We start from the raw sequence: 12,390 nt of genomic DNA, 5'->3' as shown, positions 1-12,390 counted from the left end.
GCTGGTCGACTCAGCTGAGACATCGCCATATGAGACGCACTTTTTTTCTCTCCAAAAATGGGGAGAAAAAGTCCCTGCGTCTTATACAGCAAATGCAGGGAATCCCCGACATACGAACCGCCGCCACGTCGGGGATTCCCTGCATTTAGCTACCTGTGTGGTCTGCTCCCCATGTAATTTATGTAGGGGCATGTATGTATGTGCTACCCCTATGTGTTCCTGGCTCCCCCTTTGTGGTCCGCTTTCCCTTTCTGACTCTCTCCCCTGCCTGCTTGTGCCAGTGTTTGCTCCCGCATATGTGCGCTCCCCTCCCCGCAATTGTGCTCTACCCCCACCCCGCCCGTTCGTTTCTTCCACCCTCCCCGTTTGCGTGTGCGCTGCCCCGAATATCAGCATAGCAGCCGTAGTCTTACTGTACCAGCAGCTTCCTGGATCGCAGACCTGGTCTCCTGTCTTTTCACTCTAGTGATGGCTTCTGCATTACGTGTCATCAGCAGAAGCCATCACTAGAGCGACAAGACAGGAGACTAGGTCTGCGATCCAGGGAGCCGCTGGTATAGTAAGACTGCGGCTGATATCGAGGGCAGCGCGCACACAAGCTGGGAGGGTGGCAGAAAGAAGCGGGGAGGGGAGCGCACATATGCGGGAGCGGACACAAGCAGGCAGGGGAGCGAGTCAGAAAGGGAAAGCTGACCACACTGGGTGAGCCAGAAACACTTAGGGGCAGCACCTACATACATGCCCCTAAAATTACATGGGGAGCAGACCACACAGGCATGGGGGGGCACGCTATGGACACATGGGGGACAGCTTAGGGCCTGTTTCCACTACACGCAGATTGGATGCAGAATTGTTGCAGAAAAACTGATGCCAATGAATGCCTATGGGAAAATCTGCATCAGAAAAATCGCGTTTAGTGGAAATACGCCCATAGACCTCATTGGAGTCAGTTTTTCTGCATCCAATCTACGTGTAGTGAAAACAGGCCCTATGGGCACATGGGGACACCTAAGGGCACATGGGGGGACATTAATTGGGGGAGAACATCTACAAGATGCTCCAGTATATTATTATTTATTGTATTTATAAAGCGCCAACATATTACGCAGTATATAGACACACCAGGTTTAATGTACATTTTTCTTTTTTTCCCCCTACTTTTTGCCCTCTAAACCTGGGTGCGTCTTATATTCGGGAGCGTCTTGTACGCTAATTACCCCAACTGTGAGTGTTTGGTTTTCTGCAAAACCTGCACTGTTGGCGGGCCTTGAAGACAGCGTTGCGGAACTTTGACCTGATAGATAAAAATAGCTGGATCAAGTGCTTATTGAGTAGTGTATGGCGTACATGGAACATTGATGCAGGATGAGCTGAATGACTGCTTACTCTGCTGCCACATAAATTACGGGTGGCAGCAACTCGAAGGGAGAAGTCATTGTGGGCGCCGGATCCCAGAGTTACCCGTGCGCAGGCCGCGGACTATAGCATTACTGCTATAGCTGCGCCAAACTGCCGCGCACAAAAAGCACTGCTTTGTAGTGTATGCCCACCCTTGGCCTTTTTGTTTCTCTCGGTGAATAGATTGTATGTAGATATTTCATATTTGCTGTTATTTTTATTTCCTGTCATTTTAGTGGTGTCGGTGGGGAGTGGAGTTGAGATCCCCTCTTCACAACAGGCTACCACACCTCCTGTATCTGAGCCAGAAGAGTCAGTGTTGCCACAAGCACAAGCAAGGTAGGTGTAAAGCTACTTGCAAGCCATTCTCTCCATTCTGTAATTGCCATCATTGAGATACAGTCCCTGCCAGCAGCCTGTAGTACTTGCAGTATCCTATTGTATGGACTGCTGTCTGCTTGGCTACTTGCAGTTTTTTAATTTGTCTTTTCTGTTTTTGGTCAGTTCCTTGCCACTCCCAGAGTCTGTATCCTCTTCACAAGAAGAATCAACAGAAAGCAGAACCACCGAAACAAAAGATACACCAGGTAACACATTGGTTCAATACAATGGTGCTTTGTGTCTGTAGTGTCCACCCATGACTAGCGATGATCAATGAAATGCTGAGAAATCCAGCTTATTTTCAGATTTAGGCTCGGGACACACTAGTAGTGCGTTTCTAAGCGCTTGTGATTTGAAAAGCTCTTTCTAATGTAATTCTATGGGAGATTTAAAAAAAAAAATTACATCCCTTAACCACTGCACCCCAGCCCATACGAATTTCTCCATCCCTTTTTCCATCCTTCCACCCCCAGGGACGGAGAAATCCATACTTTCTGCGCTCCCACCGCTGCCCGCGCTCCCGCTCGCTCTAGCGCTCACTCCCGCGGGTAAACACACCGCTCGCCCGGAGATCAATGAACGGGAAAATCCATTCCCGTTCGTTGATCTAAGCCCCGCAATGATCCGCTGCTTTGCCGATAAGCAGCGCGATCATTGTGTAAAACAAAAAAAAAAAAAAAAAAAAAAAACGTACCCAGCCTCCAAGTACTTCCTTCCGGACGCTTGGAGGTCGCATTAAACAAAAAGTTACTGTTGCCATCTTGTGGCCAAATAGTAAAACTACACCCTAAAGCATTTTTCACATACAAATTCATTACTTGTACACAAAATTAACTCCTTATCTCCCACACTCCCCATTTTTTTTTTCTTTTTTTTTTGTAATTAAATTTTTTTTTAAAAAATATACAATTAAAAAAATACATAAATAGTTACCTTAGGGACTGAACTTTTAAAATTTTTATGTCAGGAGGGTACAGCACTGTTACTTTATAAACTATGGGCTTGTAATTAGGGATAGACGCAAAACTGAAAAAATGCACCTTTTATTTCCAAATAAAATATTGGCGCCAAACATTGTGATAGGGACATAATTTAAACGGTTTTATAACCGGGACAAATGGGCAAATACATTTCATGGGCTTTAATTACAGTAGCATGCATTATTTAAAAACTATAATGGCCGAAAACTGAAAAATAATGAATTTTTTTCCCACATTTTTTCCTATTTTCCCATTAACCACTTGACGACCAGTGGCTTTTCCTATGATCTGTGCTGCGTGGGCTCTCCAGCCCGCAGCACAGATCGGGATAGAGCCAGGGCGATCAGACTTACCCCCTTTTTTCCCCACTAGGGGGATGTCCTCCTGGGGGGGTCTGATCGCCGCCGGCTTGCTGCGCTTTGCGGGGGGGCCTCTTCAAAGCCCCCCTCCGCAGCGTTCTCGGCGCTCCGTCCCTCTCCCTCCCCCTCTGAGCTGCGCAGGACGGATATCCGTCCTGCGCATTGTAGGATAGGCTTCAGCCTATCATATGCTGGCGATCCCCGGCCAATCAGAGGCCGGGGATCGCCGATCTGCCTTACGGCGCTGCTGCGCAGCAGCGCGTATGATGTAAACAGCGGGGATTTCTTCCCCGCGTGTTTACATTTTGCCGGCGAGCCGCGACTGGCGGCTCTCCTGCTGTTCACGGAGACACCCTCCGTGAACTGACATGGAAAGGCCGCTCGATTGAGCGGCCGTTTCCATGGTAACCCGCAGACGACCAGTTTACGCCAATCAGTGTTAGCTGGTCGTCAAGAGGTTAAAACCTATTTAGAATAAAATAATTCTTGGCATAATGTCCCACCTAAAGAAAGCCTAATTGGTGGCGGAAAAAACAAGATATAGTTCATTTAATTGTGATAAGTAATGATAAAGTTATAGACGAATGAATGGAATGAGCGCTGAAAGGTGAAAATTGCGCTGGTGCTCAAGGAGTAAAACCCCTCAGTGGTGAAGTGGTTAAAGAGAGTCTGAAGCGTTACAAAATATCTGTTTTTACTTACAATTCTTATAGTGTAGTATGGTGGTAGCTGAAATGCCGCTATTCCGCGGCTGAATGATCCTTCTTTGCCCCCCAAATCCCCGGGGCAAAATCTGGGGATCGCTTCCTGTTCGAGGCAGAGCTTTCCGCTTCGCCTCTGCTGTGTCAATCGGCGCTGATTGCCACCTCTCTCCGCCCCTCTGTCTTCTTTCACAGAGAGGCGGGGAGGAGGCGGAGATCCGTGCACTGATTGACGAGCATGAGGCAGAGCTAGAGCGGCTAGTTCTGCCTCCCCGGGCAGCGAAATCCGCGACCAAGGAAGTTGTGGATTTCTGCCCCAGGGATTTAGGGGGAAGAGGCATCTTTCTGGGATCATTCAGCCACGGGATAGCGACGTTTCAGCTACCACCCTACTACACTATAAGAATTGTAAGTAAAAGTTTTGTAAGATATGTTGTAACGCTTCAGACTCTTTAAGTGGCATCAAACACATAGCATTACATTAGCAAGAGGTTTTCAAATCACAAGCGCTTAGAAAAGCGCTGCTAGCGGGTTCCAGGCCTTAATGTGTGTTGTATGGAGCTTGGAACTGAGCAGGAATAGGCAGGGGTTGCATTTGGTTGGTGCAGTTGCATTCTGCATACAATTTATACTGAAGTTGCATGTAAGCCTGAATTATCAGTTATCAGCATCTCATTGACCATCTCTACCAATGACTGATTTAGGGCTGTGTGCCAAATATCATTGCTTGTACAGTAAGGCCTCGATTCCACTAGAGGCGATCCAATACATTTCCCATTATGCAAATTCTGATGGGGAAACGCAGCATATTGAAATCAATAGGCTGCCATCCAATTTGCAAGTGGGGAAAAAACTGGTGGCATGCAGCAAAAAATTGAATCATGCATGCGAATCCCTGTAGCCGTGCATGGCATGGCTCGAGAAAGCTCCGCCGCAGCACTGCAAGTTCCTGAAGTGGAAACAGGGTCATAGGGTTCTTCACTTCTGTCCTAGATTCCTTCATGGCACAGGAACATCAACAAATTAACTGAAAGTTGTGGGTGAGGGGTCATTTTAGCTTTTGTAGAGTGCTTTAAACTTTTTTTTTTTTGCCATCTTCTTTTGGATTGTTTGCAAACATTCCATTTCCTTGAGGGCCCGTTTCCACTATCACGAATTCGCATGCGTTGCCCGCATGCGAATTCGCATAGCCAGTACAAGTGGATGGGACTGTTTCCACTTGTCCGTTTTTTCCTGAACGTTTTCTGTGCAGAAAAAATCTGCACGCTAGGGCCCTCAGAATTCGCCTGCGTGTGGAATGCAGGCGAATTGCACGCAATGTAATTAATAGGGAAATCGCATGCGTTTTCCCCATGCGTTTTTGCCGCGAATTCGCGTGCGATTTCGCATAGGTACCCATGTTAATTCACACAGGCAGTGACATGGTTAAAATCGCATCACCCTAACCTATGCGAAATCGCATGCGATTTGCCTGCGGGGATTCGCCGGCGATTCCGCAACGCTATAGTGGAAACGGGCCCTGATGCGTAGAGGGCAGAAAACGTCTAGAAGCCCTTTAGAACCATGCTTTCACATACCAAATTAAATACCATTCATTATTTTCAGCGGGTCGGTAATACAACATTCAGCCCACTAAACTGGTGTCTTAGCATCATTACAGTACGAAACTGTGCACACTGTCACATGCCAGGTAGCTTAATTCTCTTAGTAGCAGGGAAGCCATTGTGTAAATATACAAGCTGGAGAGTAGTTTGTGAAATTGCAGCATCACTTTACTGAGTATGCTCATTATATCTATACCTGCTTTACAGTGAAGCAAGAAAAAGTCAGCCTTGACATACCCTCAACAGTGTGGCAGTTGACCTCTCCCTCTCATCAACCTGCTTTTGTGCTTTCTGAAGCTTCTGACATACTGTAGTTAGGATAACTGATAAATGAAGTAGTTGGGCTTTTAGCTGTATTTTTGCCCAAATATTAGTGCAGCAAATGAGAATCAAATTAATGGGCAGAAAGAGATACCTAGCAGTATTTCTGATTCTCAGGGAAAAGGTTGTGTTTGATGAAAAACAAAAAGGCACCTTTGCCAGACCTTCAGTTAAACTTGATTCTTATATGTTTAGGTACCCAAAATTTAGTGACTCCACAGAACTAGGAGTAGGAGGAGCTTTCAGTTTTTTTTTTAAAGCTGACATTTCTCAGATTGAAACTTTGAATAGATGGAGGATCTCACCATGCTGTGAATAGAATTTACATACTAACCTTGATCTGTTTCAGCAAGCTGGCTGCCTGCATGTGGATCGAGTTGTCCTACGGCGAGGAATTCCCTCAACCCTCTTTTATTAGATTGCTTTTACAAAGCCAGTTATTGCCCTTCTAGGACACAAGTTGAAGAACCCTGTACCACAAAGTGCCATTGCATGTTAAATATGCTTATTTGATGAGTTGGTGCTGGGAAAGGGAGATATATACTGTAAAGCATTTGTGTGATGTAGCTGAGTTGTAGTAGCTACTAGAACATGCAGCTGTACTGTGAAACTAGCTATGGAAGGTGTTGCTGTTGGATATTCCAGATTGCTCTGGCAGACTCTCAGAGAAAGGTTTCAGTTTATCATGCGTAGAAAAGGGGGGAAGTCAGCGCAGTGTGTTGCAAGAAGGCTCGAGAAGGGGCAAGAGAAAGCATTATGAAACAGAACAGACGTTAGACAGTGCTAATGGTAAGTGATGATTTGCTTTGATGGGGTTTCCTCCTTGTATAGGGAAGGTATATGCTAAAAGGAGACGGTTTTACTTTATTCGTTTTTACTTCCTTCTAGCTGCTTCATCGGACAGTTCACAAAATTCTTCGGAAGAGCAAGCCAGCTCCCCTGCAAAGGCCAAGCTTAAAAAGAACCGCTGCAACATGTGCCGCAAGAAGGTTGGACTCACAGGTGGGCATCTGATCAATTCTTGGTGCATTATACGGAACACAAAAAGTGATTTCCTCTGGTGTGGGCAGAATGTGTTGGGACATACAGCCGTCTGTGTGACCTTCCTTTTTACATTGTTCTACTAATCTCTGGTTTCTCTGAATAAACTTAAAGCGGACCCGAATTCTTGCACAGAGAGCAAAAAAAGGTCTCATATGTGCTGAAGAAATTCACTTCTTTATGTACTGTGTTTGTTTAGGCAGGTCAATCTGTCTAATTAGTTCTCATCAGCAACTGTGAATAAACCGCAGGAGAGTTCTGTCAAGGCAGCTCTCCATATAGTAAACACTGAGGCGCAACCCTTTTAGAGCCCTTGGCAAAAGTGAAACCAAACGAAACTTTAGGCGTTTGGTTTTTGTTTTGCTTTGTTTTTTTAGGGTTTCCATGAGTTGTAAAGAAGATTTTTTTTTTTGTTTGTTTGTTTGTTCTTTACACAAAGGTTATCATGCAGTGGCTAATATTTTATAGCAAAGAGGAAGTTCTGAATCTTTTTCTACTTCTGTAAATGGGCAAAAAATTGACTGAATATTCTTAAAAAAGATCTTTACTATTAACTTTTTATATACAGTAAAGCTTCTCTTAACCACTTTCTGCGATTGCGGCAGTATATCTATGCCCTGTGGGAAGACTTCCTGTTCCAGGGGTGTAAATATTCATCTTTTTTTGAGTGGCTGAGTTGTAGACCACTGATTAGTGAATGGGAACACCGTTCCCATTCACCGATCAAAGTACCTGTGATCAATGATCACCGGCATCAATGAGATGCTGGTAGTCATTGATAAAAATGAAAGTGAAAGCACACACGCTAAACTTCCTGTGCGCTGTTCACAGTACACAGGAATTAACTGGGTGAGGGGACATCTAGGGTCAAATAGTAAAGTAACACCCTAATACATTAAATTTAAAAATGCTAAAATCCCCAATTAAAATTACCGTATTTTTCGGACTATAAGACGCACTTTTTCTCCCCCAAAAGTGGGAAGAAAAAGTTACTGCGTCTTATAGTCCGAATGTAACATTCAGGTACTTGTTTCCTTGGTCCGCAGTGGGGTGTCAGCAGTGCAATACATTCTGAGCTGCATATAAAAAGATGCTATTCTCAATCCCCATGCTGGCCCTTTGATCTGTAATCTCACCTAGCAGTGCGATCCCCATTGTTTCTAAGCGGCATTGGAGCAGCCGCTGTAATCCTCACAATGCCTGTCCTTTGATCTTCCGTCTGCCTCAACCTTCCCCGCAGCGCGATCCACAATGTCTCTAAATGGATTAAAAAAAGCAGCTGTAATCCTCCACAATGATTACTCTTTGTTGCCCAGCAGCCCCGCAGCAGCGCGATCCATGCTGACATAGCACATCTTCAGTCGCTATAGCGGCAGAGTCAACAGCGGCTTCCGTACTGTCTTGCGTACTTGCATCATCACATGACCCCGGCGCACGTGCGCCGGGGTCATGTGATGATGCAAGTACGCAAGACAGTACGGAAGCCGCTGTTGACTCTGCCGCTATAGCGGCTGAAGATGTGCTATGTCAGCATGGATCGCGCTGCTGCGGGGCTGCTGGGCAACAAAGAGTAATCATTGTGGAGGATTACAGCTGCTTTTTTTAATCCATTTAGAGACATTGTGGATCGCGCTGCGGGGAAGGTTGAGGCAGACGGAAGATCAAAGGACAGGCATTGTGAGGATTACAGCGGCTGCTCCAATGCCGCTTAGAAACAATGGGGATCGCAATGCTAGACACTCTGGGTGAGATTACAGATCAAAGGCAGCTCCTATGCTGTTTAGGAACGCTGTGAATCACGCTGCTGCTGATGCCACCACCTCATTAGGACATCATGGACACCCAGACCGGTCCCAGCAATTGCCACCCCGGCTGGTGAGATCTCATTTAATGCTATTGTATTGGTTGGTTATTGTAGCTGGGGTGGGGGTTGTGTAGTGTGGGGTTGTGTACTGTAGTGTTAGGTAGTGTTGTGTTGTGTAGTGCAGTGTAGCTGGGCGGGTGGAGGTAAGCAGGGGTTTGTGTAGTGTAGTGCAGTGTAGCTGGGGGGGGGGGGGGGGGGGCAGCAAGGGTTAGTGCAGTGTAGTTTAGTATAGTTTGTGGGGGCAGCAGGAGTTGTTAGTGTAGCCTAGCAGTGTAACTTAGACATCTTGGGGGGGAGGAAAGGTCCATAAGACACTTCTGGACCATTGATGCACCCAGGTTTAGTTTTTTTTTTTTTTTTCCCTGGTTTTTGCCCTTTAAACCTAGGTGCGTCTTATAGTCCGGAGCGTCTTATAGTCCGAAAAATACGGTAACCTCTTACCTCCCCCACTATATCACAGTTAGCTCTATCTATCCCAAAAAATTTTTTTTTTTTTGCAAATAAGGGCTTGTAATGAATGATGGACGCAAAACTGAAAACAATGCCAGTGTTCTCCCCAGGATTTTTTTCCAGCCGGGTGGCATGAAAAAGTAGCCGGGTGGGGCGGCACGGGGAAATTTGGTGGTGTGGAAAATAAAATATGCTCTAATTATGTCCCACACATGCGCCCATATGCACGCTGGCAGCCACGTGGGGCATGTGTATGGATGATGGACGCAGCCTGGAGCTAGTGGTGCACACGGACAGGTAAAGTATAGGGGCGGCAGCACATTGCACATTAGGGGGGTAGGTGGCGGATGCGGATACTTACAGGCTTGACAGTAGTGTCCGTGTACGATGACAGCTTGTCGGCCGTGCACGATGACAGACTGTCGGCTTAGCCTCGGGCGCTGGTCCCGCCTCTTACTACCGCTGAGACTGTGACCGCACAACTCGCCGGGAAGCGCGAGATCTCGTGCACAGAGCTGTGCAGATTCAGGAGCATCGTGCGCGATAGCTGGCCGGTGATGGCAGCTGGGAACGCAGCCCGCCGGGCAGTAATTGATTTTACCAGGGCCGCCCACCTGTTTGATCCTGGGGAGAACACTGCATTGTTATATATGTGGTTCAGGTATGCACACAACATTGATGACATCTTTCTTATTTTGAACACATTGCTACAACAGCATGTCAGTGTCAGGAGTATCATCAAGCTGTGCATGTAGCTTCTCACAGCTCCACTGACTCATCTGCTGCTCCAGCCATGAGATCCATAGCAGCCTGGACCCCTCCCCCTGAGTGACCCAGACATATTTGTAGTGCAACCCTGACCCCCGATTGCCCCCTCAGCCAAATGCCGGGCAGAATCGTGCTAACACAATCTCAGCTCAGTGAGTTGATGTGTTAATGTCCCCTCCCCCCCGAGTTTTCAAACATCCTCCGGCAGAGCAGAGTAGTAGACAGAGTGTAGTCCTTATCAGCAGCGTGTCCGTCCCCCTCCTGCACATACGGGCTCTATTAGCAGAGAAGTTTTCACTCACCGCTCCTCGCCGTTCGGGTTCCCCTGCTTTGCCTGTCATTCCCCTGCTTTGCCTGTCACCGGCTCACATCTATGTCGCTATGCTGTGGCGCCTCGCCACCAGAGGGCATCATACATATGAGCCGGTGACAGGCAAGCAGGATAACCCGAACGGCGAGGAGCAGTGAGTGAAAACTTCTCTGCTAGAGCCTGTATGTGCAGGAGGAGGACGGACACGCTACGGATGACGACTATGCTACTCTGCAGCGCTGCTCTGTGCACATTCGGGAGCAGCGCTGGTTTTTGCTACTTAACCCAGTGCGATACCCGGCCACGTGCTGATGGGACCGCAGGCAGGCGGGCAGTAATTGATTTTACCCGGGCGGCGCGCCCACTTGATTGATCCTGGGGAGAACACTGAATGCACCTTTATTTCCAAATAAAATATTCTCCCCATACATTGTACTAGGGACATATTTTAAACTTTGTATTAACTGGGACAAATGGGAAAATAAAACGTGTAGGTTTTATCCACAGTAGCACATTCTATTTTAAAACTATATAATGGCTGAAAACAGATTATTTGTTTCAATTTTTTTTAATTATTCCTGTTAAAATAGATTTAGAATAAAAAAAAATTCTTAGCTAAACATACTACCCAAACAAAGCCTAATTAGTGGCGAATGAATCCAGATGTAGATCATTTTGTTGTGATAAGTAGTGACAAAGTTATTGGAGAATGGATGGAGTCCTGAAAGGTGAAAATTGTTCTGGTCCATAAGGGGAAAACCCCCTTAGGCTCCGTTCACACTGCACGCGTTTCCAGCCAAGTTTTGGGAACATGTGCAGGAGGCCGACACGCACGACATCAGACAGTGCATAGAGTGCACTGTCTGATGTTCACACTGCATGCGTTCTGGACCAGTGCGGTCCGGGAACGCATGCTGCACGCATTTTTTATAGAAACGCATGGCTGACCCATTCACTTCAGTGAATGGGATCAGCCACGCAACACATACAAACGCGGGTGGCATGCGTTCGTATGCGTTGCGTTCCGCACGCATGGCTGTCCGCGTTTGTAATGTGAACAGGGCCTAAGTCGTGAACTGGTTAAAGCAGAGTGAAGACTTTCTCCATTTTAAGTCTGTTCTCAGTGTGCATTTGACCTTACCCACTAAGGAATCACCAAATGTTTAAATCCCTAAAAATAAGAATCCTTTCCTCTGTAGTGGGAAGCCTCTAGATCAGGGGTCTCAAACTCAATTTACCTGGGGGCTGCAGGAGGCAAAGTCAGGATGAGGCTGGGCCGCATAAGGGATTTCACAAAATCTCGCCAAACCCCCCCCTTGCATTGATTTTTATTTCAAAATCAAATTCACATTGAAGCGAACTATTTTGCCTATTTTACCTCATAGTTCGCTTCAGTGCTCCCATTACAAGTAATCCGCCGTGTCCCCGCCGCAAAACGAGGGCTGCAGAGCCCCCAAATCGCCCGGGGGGCAGTCCGCCGGCATTTACTGGAAGGGGCAGAGCTTTCAGCTTCAGCTCTGCCCCTCCTGACGTCAATGCGCCTCTCCCCGCCCCTCTCAGTGAAGGAAGAGTGAGAGGGACGGGCAGAGGCGGCGATGCGCCACGATTGACGCCAGGAGGGGCAGAGCTGAAGCTGATAGCTCTGCCCCTTCCAGGAAATGCTGGCGGATTGCACCCCGGGCGATTTGGGGGCTCTGCAGCAATCGTTTAGCGGCAGGGATGCGGCGGATTACTTGGGAGCACTGAAGCGAACTATAAGGAAGCTTTTTCCGGTACGGGCCGCAAAATATTGTATCGAGGGCCGCAAATGGCCCGCGGGCCGCGAGTTTGAGACCCCTGCTCTAGATAGTCCAAAGGCTTTTTGGATCTGCTTGCAGCCTATCATTTCAGTGCTAGGTCCCTTTTTAAACCCCCTTTCAACAAGAGTTTGTCAGTTTCTTCTTGGCTCCCGCTGTGTACATCCGGAGTAGGCAGGTGCGAATAACTTCCAGGTATGCCCAGCAGAACTAAGTGCTCGTGTATGAAAGAAAAACCGGCTATGCACTAGTGGCTTCATTCTACTGGGTGTGTGTGGAGATTACTCGTGCATGCCCAGTCGGGATGCGCTCATACACGGCCACAAGAAGGCTGCAACATTGCACGGGACTAATTGGGTTCAGAAAGTTAACCTTTTCCGGACTCCCCAGAATTTTTTCCCAGCCGGGTGGCATAAA

At 47.2% G+C, this 12,390-nt stretch overlaps 1 protein-coding gene across 3 annotated transcripts in view; it reads left to right on the top strand.

Moving 5' to 3' along the window:
* ZFAND6 (zinc finger AN1-type containing 6) overlaps positions 1 to 12,390 on the top strand; it is a 42,464-nt gene that overhangs the window by 25,234 nt on the left and 4,840 nt on the right. For 2 of the 3 annotated variants that reach the window (XM_068274963.1, XM_068274964.1), the window contains exons 3-6: positions 1,635 to 1,737; positions 1,903 to 1,985; positions 6,390 to 6,533; positions 6,633 to 6,746. In XM_068274963.1, coding sequence (XP_068131064.1) covers positions 1,635 to 1,737; positions 1,903 to 1,985; positions 6,390 to 6,533; positions 6,633 to 6,746 — 444 coding nt within the window. The remainder of the gene's footprint in view (positions 1 to 1,634; positions 1,738 to 1,902; positions 1,986 to 6,389; positions 6,534 to 6,632; positions 6,747 to 12,390) is intronic. The other variant, XM_068274965.1, reaches the window with a different exon arrangement.

Source organism: Hyperolius riggenbachi, chromosome 3, assembly GCF_040937935.1.
Source record: "Hyperolius riggenbachi isolate aHypRig1 chromosome 3, aHypRig1.pri, whole genome shotgun sequence".
Taxonomy (NCBI): domain Eukaryota; kingdom Metazoa; phylum Chordata; class Amphibia; order Anura; family Hyperoliidae; genus Hyperolius; species Hyperolius riggenbachi.
Note: the sequence above shows the minus strand (reverse complement) of the source record. Positions and strands in the feature narration are given on the sequence as shown.